Consider the following 19,875-nt stretch of genomic DNA (forward strand, 5'->3'; position numbering starts at 1 on the left):
TCACCCGGCGTCTCGAGTCCAGAATAGCTCGTACCGTGTACGCCGGGGACCCCTCAATGTCCAGAGGGGGCGGAGAGACCTCTGGCACCTCACCTTCTTGTAGGGGACCAGCTACCACCGGCCTGAGGAGAGACACATGGAACGAGGGGTTAATGCGATAGTAAGAGGGAAGTTGCAATCTATAACACACCTCGTTTATCCTCCTCAGGACTTTAAATGGCCCAACACACTGTGGCCCCATCTTCCGGCAGGGCAGGCGGAAGGGTAGGTTTCAGGTCGAGAGCCAGACCCTGTCCCCTGGTGCGAACACAGGGGCCTCACTGCGGTGGCGGTCAGCGCTCTTCTTCTGCCATCCACTGGCCTGCTTGACAGAGTCCTGGACTGCCCTCAAGGTCTCCCTAGAGCGCTGTACCCACTCCTCCACCGCAGGAGCTTTGGTCTGACTCTGATGCCACGGAGCCAGGACCGGCTGGTAGCCCAGCACGCATTGGAATGGCGACATGTTCGTGGAGGAGTGACGGAGTGAGTTCTGTGCCACCTCTGCCCATGGGACGTACCTCGCCCATTCTCCTGGCCGGTCCTGGCAATACAACCTCAGAAACCTACCCACTTCCTGGTTCACTCTCTCCACCTGCCCATTACTCTCGGGGTGATAACCAGAGGTAAAGGCTGACCGAGACCCCCAGACGCTCCATAAACACCCTCCAAACCCGGGACGTGAACTGGGGACCTCGATCAAATACGATGTCCTCCGGCACCCCGTTCTCTCTCTTTCTTCCAGCTTGATTGGTTAATTGATTGCTGGATTAGTTTACTAATCCTTGCTCTCTCTTCTAGCTTTCTTGCTTGATTCCTTGATTGACTGACTGACTTATTGCTCTCTTTCTCTCTCTCATCCAGCGGTGCTCTCAGTGCTGGGTAATGCTGCGGTCCTGCTGACCTCAGCACTGCGGCCGACTCACCTCAAGGCCCCGGAGCTCCTGACAGTCAACCTGGCTGTGACGGACATCGGCATGGCTCTCAGCATGTACCCCCTATCCATTGCCTCGCTCTTCAACCACGCCTGGATTGGAGGGAATTCCTCCTGCCTCTACTATGGCCTGATGGGGATGATCTTCGGCACGGCCAGCATCATGACCCTGGCTGTCATGGGGTTGGTACGATACCTGGTGACAGGAAACCCACCTAAAACAGGTATGGTGATGAGTCCGTCAGTTGAGCACAGTTTCTTTTTTATGGAAGCTGGTTTGAAAAAGTGCGGTAGGGTGGCTGGTTGATAGTGGAGGTTGTTTGGTAAACTACCATTTGTTTGTGTGATATAACAAGCCTTACCTGAGATCTGATGGGTCGTGCTAGCCCCCACAGATAATAATGTTTCAGTGCAGTTAATTTGATGAAGAACCCCCCCAAGACACATTTTTGATTGATCAAATTTGACTAGGAGGTTCACTCCACACCTCTGATTTCCATATAGGTCTAAACCAAACATTACTAAACCCCGAGGGCACTTCTCTCCATGAGGACCGAGGCTCTAAGGCCCTGAATTAGGATCCGCAGGCTTTCTTTTAGCTTTTTTTCTCTATTATATTTTATAAAAGCCTCCGCTCTTCTGGGAAGGCGATGTTGGAACATTGCTGCAGGGACTTGCTTTCATTCAACCACAAGAGCATTATTGAGGTTGGGCACTGACTTTGGGCGATTAGGCCTGAACCTTGATTTATCACTCCAGAGAACACATTTCCATGGCTCCAGAGTCCAATTGCGGTGAGCTTTACACCACCCCAGTTGAAGCTTGGCATTGCGCATGGTGATCTTAGGCTTGTGTGCGGCTGCTCGGAAACCCATTTCATGAAGCTCCTGATGAACCGTGCTGACGTTGCTTTCAGAGGCATTTTGCAACTTGGATGTGAGTGTTGCAACCAAGGACAGACTATTTTTACGAGCTATTCAGCACTCAACGGTCCCGTTCTGTGAACTTGTGTGGCCTACGTCTTTGCGGCTGAGTCGTTATTGCTCCTAGATGTTTCCACCTCACAATAACGGCCCTTACAGTTGACCGGGGCAGCTCTAGCAGGGCATAAATTTGACAAACTGATTTGGAGAACAGCAAAAACAAGCAAAAAAGACCCCAGCCATTTTCACCTTGGCTGCTGTAGGTTAATTCACACCGGTCGATCTACATGCCACTGTGAATCATTTCTCATATACCCCTGAAAGGGGGGAATATGAGAAATGATTCACAGTGGCATGTAGCATCAGCGACTGTTCAGTCAGTTGTAATGATGAATTGCATAAATCGTCGTCTCTTTAATTAGATATCTATTTTCTCAAACGACATAGCATCCACATTTGTATTCCAGGGCATTACTAATCAAGCTCCGCACGAACAAGCAATCAATGGAGCACACAGATTATTGTATTATCACATTCACATGAATTATTAGAATATTACTTAGGATTCTGTATTAATATCAGTGATGTAGTGTTAAAACAAAGTGGGTAATGGGTCATCTATTAAATTCAAATGGAAATCCGGGGGGAAAAGAATAACAACAAAAAAGCCTTTTGTCCGAGATGGGGGTAGTTCCTTTCACTTCTCAGGCCTTTGGCCTGGGTTACGCGAGAGGGCAGAGTTCGCCATTTGAGAGAGTGGTGAATTATTATTATTTTCAAATTTGAAAAAACAGAAACAGAAACATAGCATTGCTTAATGCGCCCAACTGAATCTAAACACTCGTGAGGCTGAGCCGCAATTCATGCTTCCACTCACACAGAGACAGCACCCACATGGATAATGCTACCCGCAACAACAACCACACTGCTCACACAGCCTAACGCCATCATTGTCAAAAGTGACAACAGTGACACATCAAAGGATGTGAGTGTGCCATGCAGTAACCGTAAAACACTCAATGTAGGAGAGAATACTTTTTGTAAAACACAGAGGGCCGATAGAAAGACAGCAGTCACACACAGCATGATGTTAATGAATAAGCAGCACTTTCACTCTGACATAATTAGCAGGTAGGATCCAATCATAAGGATGCAAAAACACAACCATTAGGCTAAGCATTTCCCAGTCAAAATGTATAGCTATTACATTGCAAACATATTTTTCAAGTTCAGAGCACAAAATAAATCTGTGATCTAAAATCTTAAATGTAACAATGTTTCACACACATAACACATTATTTTCAGAGACAACTAGTTAACAACAGATAGCTGGTTAACAAGTGATCATTTACTAGATGATGATCATTTGAAACGTAATTGCTTTATGGAAGTTAATCTTGAAAAGGGCGAAGCTAACACGTTAGCATCAACCTCCTCTTCAACAACACCTGCTGCAGCCACTACACACTAGCTTACAACAAAAGCTAGCTAGGCCATGGGAAAACTACTGCTCACTCTATTGCACAGTGACCTGTCAGCCTTGGAGAAGGGGAAAGTATACATGCGCTTTTGTTCAAATGTGATTGGTTGATTCCGCTGTTACTCAAAAGTCTGACCTTTCAGGGGGCATGTGCTCAAAATGAAAAAGGTCACCCACCTGCATTTATTTTATTGATTGTGATTTTATCTTCAATGCTCTTAAATAATATACAATTAATAGTCTTCTAACTCATGATATGTGGCTGGCTGGCTACTAGCTTATATTTTAGTATATGGCGGCCGGCAAGAGTCTAGACTGCCTATGTTGCTGTTGCTCTGACACACGTGCAACTCCCGACTGAAGAAGGGATGGAGTTGTGTCGGAGATTTGTAGATGCAGCTGCTCCTCTCTATGCCTTTCTGCCTCTCTCTGCTGCACGTAGGCTATTAGCCAACCGGCCCGAATATTGGCGATGATGTAAATCAAGTGTTAATCAAGTTTTATCAAGTGTTAATCAAGTTTTATCAAGTGTTAATCAAATGTTATGCTGCAGGGGGTGGAGGGTGGCGAACTTGAACGACGTCACAATGACTTGTGGGCAGTGTGTTCAGAACAACAATGACAAAAACTGTGTACATAAAAATATAATTATACCATCACCCAAAAGGACTCTTGGCGAGTGGGAGGGCAAATGGGCAGGTGCTCGGACACAAGTAAACAACTACCTGTGCACGTGCCTGATATACAGTGTAATGCTACTTATACATCAGCTACTGTATTATATACGACTGACTGGATGCATGGACAATCGACCAGGAAGTGTTTGACAGTCCCAGTTCTGGACATCTGTCTGTGTCCTGCATACTGAAGAGGAAGGCTATTCAGCTGAAATGTTTGTTCATAATGTACAAAGTAGGGATTGGCGTGACAAGAATGTATGCATGATAATCCCCTGGTGCAGATCTAAACTAAATGGAAAAAAGACAGGGAAATAAGTCGTTCTAAGCTATCTTCTTAAGGTTCTGGGTGCATTATTATTGGTTTTATTACTCATAATCTAAACTACCAGCAGGGGGTGGAGACGTCTATAGAATTTGAATTTTAAAGCCATTCTAATTAGACACCATAGGGCACACACATATATACTACATGCAGGCAGACACACACACACACATGCATACACACATGCAATACACTGCTCAAAATCTGAATTAATGAAATATTCTTATTAAATACTTTTTTCTTTACATAGTTGAATGTGCTGACAACAAAATCACCCAAATATTATCAATGGAAATCAAATGTATCAACCCATGGAGGTCTGGATTTGGAGTCACACTCAAAATTAAAGTGGAAAACCACACTACAGGAGTTACATTGTGTTGTTTAAGTGTTCCCTTTATTATTTTGAGCAGTGTATTATTCAATTGGATGTAATGCTCTGTGACCCACAATCAGCTTACTTACAGTCACTCTGCCAACCACATTGTTTTTATCAGCTAGATCAGCCATCATAATATTCATTCATTCATTCTATTCGCCATCATATCTACAGTATCTCCATATCTATGTAATGTGCTCATTACGGTCCGTTCCAAACTGTTGACTCAGAAATATACATATTCTAATTCCGTGGTAGTCCCTGCAAGGGTTGGTTCCAAATGCAGACATAATAATTTGTTCTTAACTGACTTGCCGAGTTAAACGAAGGTTAAATTAAATAAAAATGTTTAAAAAATGGTGGGTTGGATGGCAGCCGAGGTGGTCACTGACAGCTAGTCAATACCGATTCATCATCGGTGCTTCTGATGAATGTGAATAAGTAAATCAGGATGTTTAGTGCAGTGTAAGTGTGGGTTCTTATGGATCATTACTCTTATGAAGTGAGGGAATAGCAAGAGGTTCCTAGTGGGCTGCGAACCCCCAGGACGTCTCTCCCAAAGAAGCTCTAACTGCAATGTTAATAAGAATATCCCCATTGGGTGAGATGGTAAGGCGCCTATCAAATAGGGTCCTTGCAGTGCTCTAGCTGTCCTTACTGTACACTCCTCTTTAACTCTCGTACAGGTAATAAGTTCCAGCATCATAGCATAATGATGATCAGTGTGATATGACTAGAGTTAAACTTTGGTTTAGGGTTTGGATTAGGGTTAGGGTAAGGTTTATGCGAAGGGTTGGGGTCCTCCTCTACCTCTCTTCCTACCCTTCTCTACCTCTCCCCCTCTACCTCTTCACCAGGCAACAAGTTCCAGCGTCGGACCATCACCATGGTGATCAGTGTGATCTGGCTGTACTCTGGACTGTGGGCTGTGTTCCCTCTACTGGGATGGGGTGGCTACGGACCGGAGCCCTTCGGGGTGGCCTGCTCCGTGGACTGGGCCAGTTACCAAGACTCCCTGAACCGTTCCACCTTCATCATGTCTCTGTCTATCCTCTGCACCTTCATCCCCTGCCTCGTCATCCTCTTCTCCTATTTCGGCATAGCCTGGAAACTCCACAAGGCCTACCAGGCCATCCAAAGCAGCGACTTCCACTACGGACACATCGAGAGGAAGGTCACTCTGGTGAGTATGACCGTTTATCTGTTGACTGTTTATTAAATATTCTTTCTTTAAAGCTGGAATCCGCATAAAGTGAAACAGTGCCACTGTTCTCCCCAGCACCTTTGTTATTGTTTGTCGGTGAAACGGAGGAGAGCAGCGTTCGGCAGCTTTATCGTGCGTGGTGTTTTATCGTGCGTGCAATGATATCCAAGGGAGAAAACAAGTGTTTGTTGTTTAAAGTAACTTCTTTGTTGTTGTAATATCACAAATGGACATGGCAGTTGAAATACGGATTCCAGCTTTAATTAGATTAGTGAGTTTATTAATGGGTTGTTGGGATGAAGTTAATATAAATCAATTATGTAAGTTGTTAAATTAATGAGAAGTGTTATTATCTTTCCCTATAGCCCAGTGGGCCAAACAGCAAACCGACAAGAACAACAACAGATTGCGCTGTTGAGTGAAGCTAAGGGCCTTGTTTGAATATTGTAAAATTGCCTCCCTCCTTCTGTTGCTCCTTGATGTAATTACCAATCTAATGTGATTTGAGATGGGAGGCGACACTGACTGTCAGCGTCCTTTCAGCTATACAAATGATTGCTTCTCTCTAGGACGTGTGTGTTTGTGATTAATTGAATCTTTGGATAGTTTATATTTAGGGCCATAGCTCACACAGTGCTCCACAAGCTGCCAAGACAAATACTGTGTAAAGTATAGCTGCTTATAGAACAAGGATATTTAAGTTGACTATTCTTATGGACATCAATGCTAGTTGACACATTCTCCATGTACAGCCCTTTATAACATTCTTACCATTGAAAAAGCATGTGATTTAACCATTCTTATGACCATTAATGCTCATTTATGGAACACAGAGAGGGGTCACAAACGTGTGTATAGGTGGCAGGGAAGTCAGGCGCAGGAGAATAAACTCGGTAAATGGAGTATTTTAATAAAACAAAACATAACTCCAAAACCATAAATACAAATTCAACAAATTGGGTACGAGGACCGGTCGCGCACCAAATACAAACACGAAACTGAAACAAAGACATGATGGGAAACAGAGGGTTAAATACACAACAGGTAATGAATGGGATTTAAACCAGGTGTGTAGGAAGACAAGACAAAACCAATGGAAAATGGATCAATGATGGCTAGAAGACCGGTGACGTTGACCGCCGAGCACCACCCCAACAAGGAGAGGCATCGACTTCGGCAGAAGTCGTGACGAGGAGAACGCTGAGGACGAGAAAAGGATAGATAGAGGGGAGAGCGAGAAGAGGATTAGATGAGAAGGGAGAGAGAGAGAGAGAGAGAGGAGAAGAGGTGAGAGGAGAGTGAGGGGAGAGCAGAGAAAGATTGGTTTACCAGTGTCTCTGTGTCCCTCTGATGAATCTGTAGTGTTTGACAGAGCATGCTGGGTCAACTCCCGGTCACCTCTCTGACACTTCACACATCTGTCTGTTCCTGTACAAATCTCTCACACATCTGTTGGTCCCACAGCAGCATGAAACATTCCAGTGTGTTGTGTGTGTGTGTGTGTGTGTGTGTGTGTGTGTGTGTCTGCAGTGTGATTCGTATGAAGAGTGCTGCTTAGTTATTTTATTCATGCAATGTGGAAGGCTTTTAAATGACAAAATGAATAATTTTGTATTTAGAAAAAAAAAAGTTTTAATTGAATTTAAAATGTTCCTTCAAGAGCAGTTGAATACATCTTTCACATTCACTTTGTTCTTTAATGCATGCCCAGTGGTTAGGCCCAGTTTAGTTTTCCGCTCTCCTACGATGCAAACAGACAGATAATGAATGACCTATTAGAGTGAGATCCATCTCCAGCTGGCGATAGCCTCACATAACTCAGATGGAGGGTTTCATTTAGTTTATCTCTGTAATGTTGTGCATACACAGAGCAGGGTGTAGTGATACATTAACAAAGACAGATTCACACCTCTTTCTCTCTGACTCACAGCTTCACAGTAATTTTTTATTTTTTATTTCACCTTTATTTAACCAGGTAGACTAGTTGAGAACAAGTTCTCATTTACAACTGCGACCTGGCCAAGATAAAGCACAGCATTTCGACACATACAACAACACAGAGTTACACATGGAATAAACAAACATACAGTCAATAATACAGTAGAAAAGTCTATATACAGTGTGTGCTAATGATGTAAGATAAGGGAATAAATAGGCCATGGTGGCGAAATAATTACAATACACCAATTAAACACTGGAGTGATAGATATGCAGAAGATGAATGTGCAAGTAGAGATACTGGGGTGCAAAGGAACAAGATAAATATAGAAATGCAGTATGGGGATGAGGTAGTTGGATGGGCTATTTACAGATAGGCTATGTACAGGTGCAGTGATATGTGAGCTGCTCTGACAGCTGGTGCTTAAAGCTAGTGAGGGAGATATGAGTCTCCAGCTTCAGTGATTTTTGCAATTAGTTCCAGTCATTGACAGCAGAGAACTGGAAGGAAAGGCGGACAAAGGAGGAATTGGCTTTGGGGGTGACCAGTGAGATATACCTGCTGCAGCGCATGCTACGGGTGGGTGCTGCTATGGTGATCAGTGAGCTGAGATAAGACGGGGCTTTACCTAGCAAAGACTTGTAGGTGACCTGGAGCCAGTGGGTTTGGCGACGAGTATGAAGCGAGTGCCAGCCAACGAGAGTGTACAGGTCACAGTGGTGGGTAGTATATGGGGCTTTGGTGACAAAACTAATGGCACTGTGATAGACTGCATCCAATTTGTTGAGTAGAGTCGCCAAAGTCAAGGATCGGTAGGATGGTCAGTTTTACGAGGGTATGTTTGGCAGCATGAGTGAAGAAGGCTTTGTTGTAAAATAGGAAGCCGATTCTAGATTTAATTTTGGATTGGAGATGCTTAATGTGAGTCTGGAAGGTGATTTTACAGTCTAACTAGACACACAGTTATTTGTAGTTGTCCACATATTCAGAACCATCCAGAGTAGTGATGCTGGACAGGCAGGGGCAGCGATCGGTTGAAGAGCATGCATTTATTTACAAGCCTTCAAGAGCAGTTGGAGGCCATGGATGGAGAGTTGTATGGCATTGAAGCTCATCTGGAGGTTAGTTATCACAGTGTCCAAAGAAGGGCCAGAAGTATACAGAATTTTGTCGTCTGCGTAGAGGTGGAGAATCACCAGCAGCAAGAGCGACATCATTGATGTATACAGAGAAGAGATTCAGCCCGAGAATTGAACCCTGTGGCACCCCCATAGAGGCTGACAGAGGTCCGGACAACAGGCCCTCTGATTTGACACACTGAACTCAATCAGAGAAGTAGGTAGTGAACCAGGCAAGGCAGTCATTTGAGAAACCAAGGCTGTTGACTCTGCCGATAAGAATGTGTTGATTGAGTCCAAAGCCTTGGCCAGGTCAATGAATACATCTGCACAGTAATGTCTCTTATCGATGGTGGCTATGATATAATTTAGGACCTTGAGCATGGCTGAGGTGCACCAATGACCAGCTCTGAAACCAGATTGCATAGCGGAGAAGGTACGGTGGGATTCAAAATGGCCGGTAATCTATTTGTTAACATGGCTTTCGAAGACCATAGAAAGGCAGGGTAGGATATATATAGGTATGTAGCCGTTTGGATCTAGAGTGTCTCCCCCTTTGAAGAGGGGTATGATTGAGGCAGCTTTCCAATCTTTGGGAATCTCAGACGATCCGAAAGAGAAGTTGAACAGGCTAGTAATAGGGGTTGCAACAATTTCGGCAGATTATTTTAGAAAGAGAGGGTCCAGATTGTCTAGCCCGGCTGATTTGTAGGGGTCCAGACTTTAGAGCTCTTTCAGAACATCAACTATCTGTACTTGGGTGAAGGAGAAATGGGGAGGCTTGGGCGAATTGCTGTGGGGGGTGCAGGGCAGTTGACCGGGGTAGGGGTAGCCAGGTGGAAAGCATGGCCAGCCGTAGAAAAATGCTTATTGAAATTCTCAATTATAGTGGATTTATCGGTGGTGACAGTTTCCTATCCTCAGTGCAGTGGGCAGCAGGGAGGAGGTGCTCTTATTCTCCATGGACTTTACAGTGTCCCAGAACTTTTTTGAGTATGTGCAACAGAATGCAAATTTCTGTTTGAAAAAGCTAGCCTTAGCTTTCCTAACTGCCTGTGTATATTGGTTCCTAACTTCCCTGAAAAGTTGCATATCACGGGGGCTATTCGATATCACGGGGGCTATTTTTTGAATTGGGCATGCTTTATTTAAGATGGTGAGGAAGGCACTTTTAAATAATAATCAGGCATCCTATTAGATATCAAAACAGTACCAGTTTTGCTGACATTTTGTAAAATTATATTTATCCGGGCAAAACCCTATTTCACGCTGGTTCCACTACTTAGGGTCTTTCAGACATGGGGCTCAAGCAGAGCTCATGAGTAACTGTGACAAAGCGTACAAGTCTAGATCACGAGAAACGCTTTAGTCCCTGTCAAATTTGGCTACCCTAGGTTAAGAAGTTTGACATGGCTGTAAACATAGTCTATGCTATGTTTTTGACAGGCAAATGCCTCCCCTCTCTGTTTCTCTCCTCCCCTCTCCCTTATCTCCTCCCCCTCTCCTCTTCACCCTAGATGGCGGTGTTGATCAGCTCTGGGTTCATCGTAGCCTGGTCTCCCTACGTGGTGCTCAGCTTTTGGAGTATGTTCCACAACAAGGGGAAGGACAGCCTGGCCCCCGTGGTCTCCCTGCTGCCCTGCCTGTTCGCTAAAGGTTCCACGGCCTACAACCCTTTCATCTACTACATCTTCAGACGCTCCTTTAGACGCCAGCTGCGCCAGCTCCAGGTCCAGATCTGCTGCTCTGCCCAACCAGACTCACCTTCGTGTAGGGAGACAGGAGAGGGCAGGCAGAGTGTAAGGTCTGACCTACTACAGAGCTTTCCGGATGATAAGAATAGAGCTCCCTTGGTGGGGAAGTTGGGAACTGCGGTGCTGGAAAGAGTCTGAGAAAGAGCTGACAAGCTCCTGTTAAAAAAGTATTGGAACACGGCCTGTTTGAACATTGGTCCGTACCCATCAAAGGGTTAAGACTGTGTGTGTGCGTTAAAGGGTCACAAATGGATGGGGTGCGAGTTAATCCACTGTGTTTCTTCACTGTCATTCTAGCACACACTACTAGGTCATAGCCTCATCCTCGCCACGTCACTTACAAAGTAACACTTTACTTGAAGTCAACAGACAAAATGTATTATGATGCAGTCATAAGACACATCACATATTATAATCATTGTAATAAGGTTTTATAAGGGCTCATACATGTTTATAAAAAAGTTGTAAAGCATTGTGTTTTTTGGCTTGAAGTTAAAGGAATATCATGTAGAATGAAGCCCCCTAAAGGAAACTGGGTGAATTGCAACAACATTTGCAATTCTACTTGCCATGTAGAATTTTAGCAACCAGGAAATAGCAAGTCAATTTCTTATAGCAAGTCAATTTCTGAGTCTCTTTTACTTTCAGTTTTGCACACTATTTCTGCCATTGTTCATTGTGCTTGTGAGGAGTTAACCATGCCTCTGTGTGACGCTGATGGAAGAGAGGGAGGGTCCTGCCTTCCAATTTGACAACAAGAGACAGAACGGCTTTTGTTGTCAAATAGGAGGACTGCACCATCATCATGTAACTTTGTGTGGGCCCCAATTGATTCATTTTTTAACAAATATTGTGAAACATTATACTATTACCACATATATATTAAGGACATTTCCTGAAATTAAAATGCAAAAATATGACATAATGCCCCTTTTAAGTGTTATTGTAAAGTTCACTTTATTGTTGAATGTTGTTGTGAGGTACTGTAGCATTGAACTTAAACTTCACAATGTCCACTATGAGCATTTACAATGGTCTCTGTTGCCATAGTTCTGGTCCCTTTCTTCCTGTTTTGAGAGACTTGTTGGATATTGTAGCATTGGCAGGCTACGAGACAGCCTTCTTGACTTTCCTCTCCATGTCTAGAGTGTTCTGAGAGTCTGTCCCCAATAGAAGCCTCAGGAACCATCAAGTTAAAACAGGAGAGCTAATCTGACATCGCACCCTATTCCCTACATAGTCCACTACTTTTAGATAGAGACCTATGTAGCTAATATTATTCTGATTGGGCAGTGGTTGTGAACTATGTTAGGAATAGGGAATAGTGTGCCATTTGAGGCGGCTGGAAACTTCAGGAAGCGTTTTTCACATCTGACCTTGTTTGTGTGACCTCTAATGATTGTAACAGAGCTACTCTGAGAAAATCAAACAGCTTTAGAAAAGCATATTTCTTTTCTCTGTCTTTGTTGCTCCTAAACACTTCTACTTCACAATAACAGCACTTACAGTTGACTGGGTTAGCTTTAGCAGGGCAGAAAGCTGACTAATTGACTTGTTGGAAAGGTGGCATCCTATGAAGGAGCCACGTTGAAAGTCACTGAGCTCTTCGTTAATGTTATTCTACTGCCAATGTTTGTCTATGGAGTTGGCTGTGTGCTGTATTTATACACCTGCCAGCAACGAGTGTGGCTGAAATAGCCGAATCCACTAATTTGAAGGGGTGTATATATAGTACACATACCATTCCATTAAACCATTACGTTACCAGCACAGTCATTGTTGCTCCAAAGTCTGTGTGGTCGGTAGTGTGTGCGTGTTGCTATCTTCAAGCGCTTATTGATTCATGAATGATTATAGACTTCACTTCCCAATGAAGACCTTAACCTAAGGTTAACCGGTGGTGCTCACCATGATGGCAAGACCCTTTTATCTTATTAGAAAACCTTGACAAAAATTGAAAATCTTGAAAAATATGATCTTCTTTTCCTCTGCATGCCCTGAAACACAACTCCTCTGACAATAGAATGTTTTTTTTTTTAATGTTGTTGTAACGGAGACCCTGAAATTTTGACATTAATAGATCCTGTTTCTCCATCTAAATTCATCTTTGTTTGCATTAATAGTGAGCAAAATTCAAAAAATAGTTTGAGTTATTAAAACCCCCTAGAGTCCATATCCACACCCTTACTGAAATTGAATTAGCATAATAAAAAAAATCAGTTTATTACCCCTCTTTCATGGTATCCAATTGGTAGTTAGTCTTGTCTCATCGCTACAACTCCCGTATGGACACGGGAGAGGCAAAGGTTGAGAGCCATGTGTCCTCCGAAACACAACCCAACCAAGCCGCACTGCTTCTTGACACAATGCCCACTTAACCCAAGGGCCAGTCACAACAATGTGTCGGAAGAAACACCGTACACCTGGCGACCGTGTCAGTGTGCATGTGCCCGGCCCGCCACAGGAGTCACTAGAGCGTGATGGGACAAGGTTATCCCTGCCGGCCAAACTGGACCAACTGTCCACCGCCCCATGGGTCTCCCAGTCGCAGCCGGCTGTGGATCTCTAGTGGCACAGCTAGCACTGCGATGCAGTGCCTTAGACCACTGCGCCACTCGGGAGGCCCCTCAGATGTCACACTTCTGCATCTGCGGTGAAAGGTGACAGAGCTAGACCGGTGTTGGTCAAACCATGAGATATCCTGAAAATCAGTCTTCTCGCGAAAATGTCTGTAGTTTCCCAATGGCTTTGCCCGAAAAACGAGACCCTCACGAACATGGTCATCTCCATCTTGGGACTTGTCTGAAGTCGGTACAGCCGATCTACCAACTTCTGTCTGTAGCCTCCAAACAGTTCAGGCTGCACACTAATAGGACGCTCACAAGAATCGTCCGAAGATCACCCGGTAACAGTTAAAAACATATATGGAAGTATATAATGGAGGCTGTTTAGTGCCAAAAATAAGGGGTTAAATACATAAACAAAATGTTTCCTGATCTTTCTTACAGATGATCTCTCTTTCTTACTTGTGTATTCATGAATGAACTTATTGGATAAGGAATTCTGCCTACAGCTCCACTGCTCAGACGTCAGAAATGATTGATATTTGATTTCAAAAGCAGAGGAGCAAACTGCCTGCTGCTTTCAACTTAGATTTAACAACAACGTTTCAACTGCATGGTCTTCATTTGTTTAGCTGGTTTGCTTTCTGCACTCTGTTTCAGATTGTTTCTCTGACTGCCCATTCTCATAGTGTTTCTTCTATATTAGCGGAGGCTGGTGGGAGGAGCTATATGAGGACAGGCTCATTGTAATAGCTCAAATATAGTAAATGGAACAGAGTCAAACATGGTTGCAGTACATTTGATGTGTTTGATACCGTTCCATAAATTCCATTCCAGCCATTACTAGGCCATCCTCCTGTAGCTCCTCTATCCAGCCTCCACTGCTCTATATTACAGATACTGTAGACCTGTCCAGAAATAACCCTTAGCTCTAGGTCAGGGGTCTCCATCCGTTTCTAGCATGAAAGCAACTTTTAATGCTTTCAAATAGGCTGGCACATTCTTCTCTGAGTCCTTAGTGTTTTCTGTCAATATACCTGGTAAAAAATAATGGTTATTATAAACTACGTGTGACCAAGAACAGCCCTTGGCCGTGGTATATTGGCCATATTCCACAACCCCTCGGGCCTTATTGCTTAAATAAACACCTCATATAAAATCTGTGATTTTTAACCCCAAATTGTGTTTTATATATATTGTTTTTCACTCTCAAAATGAAATGTGTTTATAGAGAAAAACAACTCAATTGGATGTTCTGAGTCCATGTCAATGCTTAAATCACATCCGAAGACGATTATTTTAGTTCTGTAAGAAAACAAGCAAATTTAGATTTGAGTGGAATTCCCATTTAATTGTGCATCTTTGCCTTTTAATTGCACATCTAGCAAGTGAGGAATGTGAGATTTACTTGTGAGATTTGTTTATGGCATTTTGGGATTGAAAACATGAAAAATGACACATACTTTCAGAATTGCTTGTTGAGCTACTCATATGTGGGCTGCGAGCTACAGGTAGCTGTTAGTAGACCTGTTGGAGACCCCTGCCCTAGGTACTTCAAGCTATTGTGTGGGAATAACCAAATATGCTAGCAACTCCACCTCACACTCTGAAAGGCAAGTTTTGCCATAATTGTTCATTCCAATCTGATAAAAATCAAGCTATAGAAGTCCTTAAAGGCTAGATGTTGTTTCTGGATGGGGTTTGAGTGTGGCTACGCGGGGATGGACAGAGAGAAAGAGAGCCGTTGAGCTTTGTTATCGAGAGCAGAGACATGAGCAAGTCAATGGCAATCAGCGGATATGTAATCAGTCTCCATAGCACTCAACTCTTATTCCAATAAACCGGTTCAAAGCTCCAGCAGACAATTAAAAAAATAAGATATAAAGACAATACAAAAGCTTGAACATAAAGGCAAAAGGATATCTGACCAAATACATACAGTAACATAGCCAGCAACGGCCCACTTTGTATTGCCTAACATGTCTGATCTGTCCTGCTTGAGGTAATCTCTCTATCAGTTAGAATCTCTAACTTGAGAAGTGAGAATCAGGCAAATCTCCAACCCATTGTTACATAATAAGTGATTTAGGGGGTCAAAGCTGCTCTTAGGACTTCCAAGTCAGAATTTGTTCCCAGTGTCAATGTACTAAATTTAGTCATTACCATTTGTCTGAGGGTGAGTTCTGGGGTTAAAGGGTCTGGCATGTTTCTCATTTTCACACAGAACAAGGAAGATAGAAAGTAAAAATGATTGTGAGAGAAATGACCTAATATGCCAAATGACTATCCTATTGCCAGGTTGTTATTGTTAAAGAGAATGTGTTCTCAATTTCTCTGTAACCTACCTGGATAAATAAAAAGGTCATACGGTAGTGTATCTTCGCGATACTACGCGCAAAGTCATTTTGAAGTTAGCCAGCAGTAAAAACCCAAATCGATAAGTAATCAAGATAGGCTTTGTTAAAGTTAATGATATTATTGATCAGATTCAATATCTCATCTGAACCATGGAAAACCTTAAGCTGTTACAGCAAACAAATCACATTATTCTTATTGACAACATAAGTTCAGTGACTTTAGATAACATGGAATTTAGATAAAAGTAATTACGAATAGTTCCACAATCTCCTTGTTCTACCATAATATCCTGTGCAGATTTCACACGATTATATTATCAGTTTTCACAAACATCTGTGTATATTTATTTTATTTATTTACCTTTATTTAACTCGGAAAGTCAGTTAAGAACAAATTCTTATTTTCAATGAAGGCCTAGGAACAGTGGGTTAACTGCCTTGTTCAGGGGCAGAATGACAGATTTTTACCTTGTCAGCTCGGATATTCGATCTTGCAACCTTTCGGTTACAAGTCCAACGCTCTAACCACAAGGCTACCAGCCGCCCCATATCAGTGTTTTACAATCTATCCTTAGGAGAGTGCTCAGAAAGAACACGTTTTCAAACCCAGCACTTACTGTACACAACCAATCACCAAGTCCTTGATTAGATGAACAGGGGTGTCCTCCAGAAATGGATTGAGAAACGCTGATGAAGACAGACTAAGAGATCTGTAGACTAAACTGTATATTATTGGTTGTGGTTTAGGGCAAAATTCACACAGTCATTATGAATATATTCATGTCACAATCTCATTGCGCTATTCTATCATCCTGTGCAGATATCACACGCCGATGTTTGCAACTTCTTCCCATCGCTGTGTGTACACACACACACACACACACACACACACACACACACACACACACACACACACACACACACACACACACACACACACACACACACACACACACACACACACACACTTGAGTTATATTGTTCATCAGCAATCGGTCTACATGGCCTGGCGGATCTTGTCCAGGCTCTTCTCAATGTTGTCTATCACCTCTACTGCAGCCTGAGGGATTCTCGTCCCGGGGCCGAAGATACAGCACACACCAATCTGGTACAGGAACTCATAGTCCTGTAGAGAAACATACAGCATGGAGTTATATACTGTAAAAGATACAGCACACACCTCTCTGGTACAGGAACTCATAGTCCTGTAGAGAAACATACAGCATGGAGTTGTATACTGTAAAAAGATACAGCACACACCTCTCTGGTACAGGAACTCATAGTCCTGCAACATAGTGTTAAAGACACACATTCTCAGACCAAAATGGAATGAGGATGAAGTGCATTTTATTTTTTAACAGACCATGCAGACAGTAAAACCTTTACTAGAACCATCTCCCTTAATACCAGTGTATAACCAACGTGTGAGTCAGCAGATGATCTTCATAGGAAGAAGGGGAAGACCATTCTACTCAGTGAATAAAAAAATAAATATATCCACTGATTAAAAACACACTGTTTTGAAATGAAGGTAAACAGTAGCCCCAACAGGGTAGCACCATTGCTTAGCCAGAGGACAGCTAAAATAAAATATACAAAAGTATGTGGACACCACTTCAAATGAGTGGATTCAGCTTATTTTAGCCACACCAGTTGCTGATTGGTGTATAAAATCGAGCACACAGCCATGCAAACTCCATAGACAAACATTAGCAGGAGAATGGTGTTGTGTCTTTGACTGTTATTTTTTAATGTGATTGACTGCTATTTTATCAAATAATTACATACCACGTTAAATTATTACGTGATTAAATGACTCATTAACAATTAATTAAGTAGAAATCTGGGGGACCACGGAAAAAGTTAGAGTTACTATCTTCCGACTAAACTCTAAAGATATTTATATCTCTTACATCAGTCACAGTCAAGTCATTAATTCTTATTTACCTTCTATCAGTCTCATTCTGAATGTCGCAAAACCCTTGGATGTCTGCACGAACCCTAGCATAAATTCTGAATCAGCGATATACAAAGTGGCTTAATTATTTATTTACTAACCAACTAATCACACAGAATTACATAAACACACAAACAGAATAGTTTACACATTGATTACTACATAATGCAATGAAAAGTCCCTAGTGGACTAAACCCGATATGACAGCTTGGCAGACAAAGAGCGGCAATACTTTGCACATGAACGGCCGCTAATTCAAAGTAATTGCATTGTACATATTTACGTGTGTACAGTTGAAGTCGGAAGTTTACATACACCTTAGCCAAATACATTTAAACTCAGTTTTTCACAATTCCAGACATTTAATACTGGTAAAAAAAATCCCTGTCTTAGGTCACTTAGGATCACCACTTTATTTAAAAAATGTGAAATGTCAGAACAATAGTAGAAAATTATTAATTTCAGGTTTTATTTCTTTCATCACATTCCCAGTGGGTCAGAAGTTTACATACACTCAATTAGTATTTGGTAGCATTGTCTTTAAATTGTTTAACTTGGGTCAAACGTTTCGGGGAGCATTCCACAAACTTCCCACAATGAATTGGGTGAATTTTGGCCCATTCCTTGCTCGCACACGCTTTTTCAGTTCTGCCCACAAATTTTCTATAGGATTGAGGTCAGGGCTTTGTGATGGCCACTCTAATACCTCAACTTTGTTGTCCTTAAGCCATTTTGCCACAACTTTGGAAGTATGCTTGGGGTCATTGTCCATTTGGAAGACCCATTTGTGACCAAGCTTTAACTTCCTGACGAATGTCTTGAGATGTTGCTTCAATATATCCACAGACTTTTCCTACCTCATGATGCCATCTATTTTGTGAAGTGCACTAGTCCTTCCTGCAGCAAAGCACCCCCACAACATGATGCTGCCACCCCCGTGCTTCACGGTTGGGATGGTGTGCTTGCAAGCCTCCCCCTTTTTCCTCCAAACATAATGATGGTCATTATGGCCAAAGAGCGCTATTTTTGTTTCATCAGACCAGAGGACATTTCTCCAAAAAGTACAATCTTTGTCCCCATGTGCAGTTGCCACCCATAGCCTGGCTTTTTTATGACGGTTTTGGAGCAGTGGCTTTTTCCTTGCTGAGCGGCCTTTCAGGTTATGTCGATATAGGACTCGTTTTACTGTGGCTATAGATACTTTTGTACCGGTTTCCTCCAGCATCTTCACAAGGTCCTTTGCTGTTGTTCTTAGATTGATTTGCACTTTTCGCACCAAAGTACGTTCATCTCTAGGAGACAGAACGAGTCTCCTTCCTGAGCGGTATGATGACTGCGTGGTCCCATGGTGTTTATACTTGCGTACAACTGTTCGTACAGATAAACGTGGTATCTTCAGGCGTTTGGAAATTGCTCCCAAGGATGAACCAGACTTGTGGTGGTCTACAATTGAGGTCTTGGCTGATTTCTTTAGATTTTCCCATGATGTCAAGCAAAGAGGCACTAGGTTTGAAGGTAGGCCTTGAAATATGTCCACAGGTATACCTCCAATTGAATGATGATGATGTCAATTAGCCTATCAGAAGCTACTAAAGTCATGACATAATTTTCTGGAATTTTCCAAGCTTTTTAAAGGCACAGTCAACTTAGTGTATGTAAACTTCTGACCCACTGGAATTGTGATACAGTGAATTATAAGTGAAATAATCTGTCTGTAAACAATTGTTGGAAAAATGACTTGTGTCATGCACAAAGTAGATGTCCTAACAGACTTGCCAAAATTAGAGTTGGTTAACAAGAAATTTGTTTTAATGACTCCAACCTAAGTGTATATAAACGCTGACTTCAACTGTATGTCTTTGCGGTCTCTCCGTTGAAAACACTTGATCCGTCTGGGGAGTAATTCGACAGAAAGTCTCTGGTTTGTCCACCAGAGATCAAAGTCTTTCGTAGTTGTAGCTATGTTATTATGGATATGTCAGACATACCAACAGCCGTTTGATAGGAAATTGTTCTTTAGAATGGATCTTTCAGATCCATTTCTCGGATGAGGGTAATAGACTAAAGTACTTAAACAGCTGCAGACTGAATGTTCCTGTGTAGTTTTCATCTTCTTCACTCGAGAAAGTTTCAGTGTCTAGCCATCCAGTACCTTTCAGCTTACGCTGTTGGTCTCGCTGGTCTCAGAGTGGTAACCATTTCAGTGTGGGGATGCCTTCTCTGGTCTT

The 19,875-nt window shown here is 42.7% G+C and overlaps 2 protein-coding genes across 4 annotated transcripts in view; one reads left to right on the plus strand and one right to left on the minus strand.

The window, feature by feature from the left end:
* The first annotated feature begins 492 nt into the window (after positions 1-492).
* On the plus strand, positions 493-11,333 carry LOC118397708 (opsin-5). Its single transcript, XM_052468945.1, has 4 exons — positions 493-553; positions 901-1,194; positions 5,612-5,937; positions 10,533-11,333. The coding sequence occupies exons 1-4, from the start codon at positions 493-495 to the stop codon at positions 10,905-10,907; spliced, it is 1,056 nt and encodes a 351-aa protein (XP_052324905.1). The 3' UTR covers positions 10,908-11,333.
* Positions 11,334-15,117: 3,784 nt separating this feature from the next.
* mmut (methylmalonyl CoA mutase) overlaps positions 15,118-19,875 on the minus strand; it is a 40,260-nt gene continuing 35,502 nt past the window's right edge. For all 3 annotated transcript variants that reach the window (XR_004828620.2, XM_035793672.2, XM_052470698.1), the window contains exon 13: positions 15,118-16,816. Coding sequence is in view for 2 of the 3 variants with exons in the window: in XM_035793672.2 (XP_035649565.1) it covers positions 16,688-16,816 (129 nt within the window). In the remaining variant the exon portion in view is untranslated. The remainder of the gene's footprint in view (positions 16,817-19,875) is intronic.

Source organism: Oncorhynchus keta, chromosome 19 (assembly GCF_023373465.1).
Source record: "Oncorhynchus keta strain PuntledgeMale-10-30-2019 chromosome 19, Oket_V2, whole genome shotgun sequence".
NCBI classification, from domain to species: domain Eukaryota; kingdom Metazoa; phylum Chordata; class Actinopteri; order Salmoniformes; family Salmonidae; genus Oncorhynchus; species Oncorhynchus keta.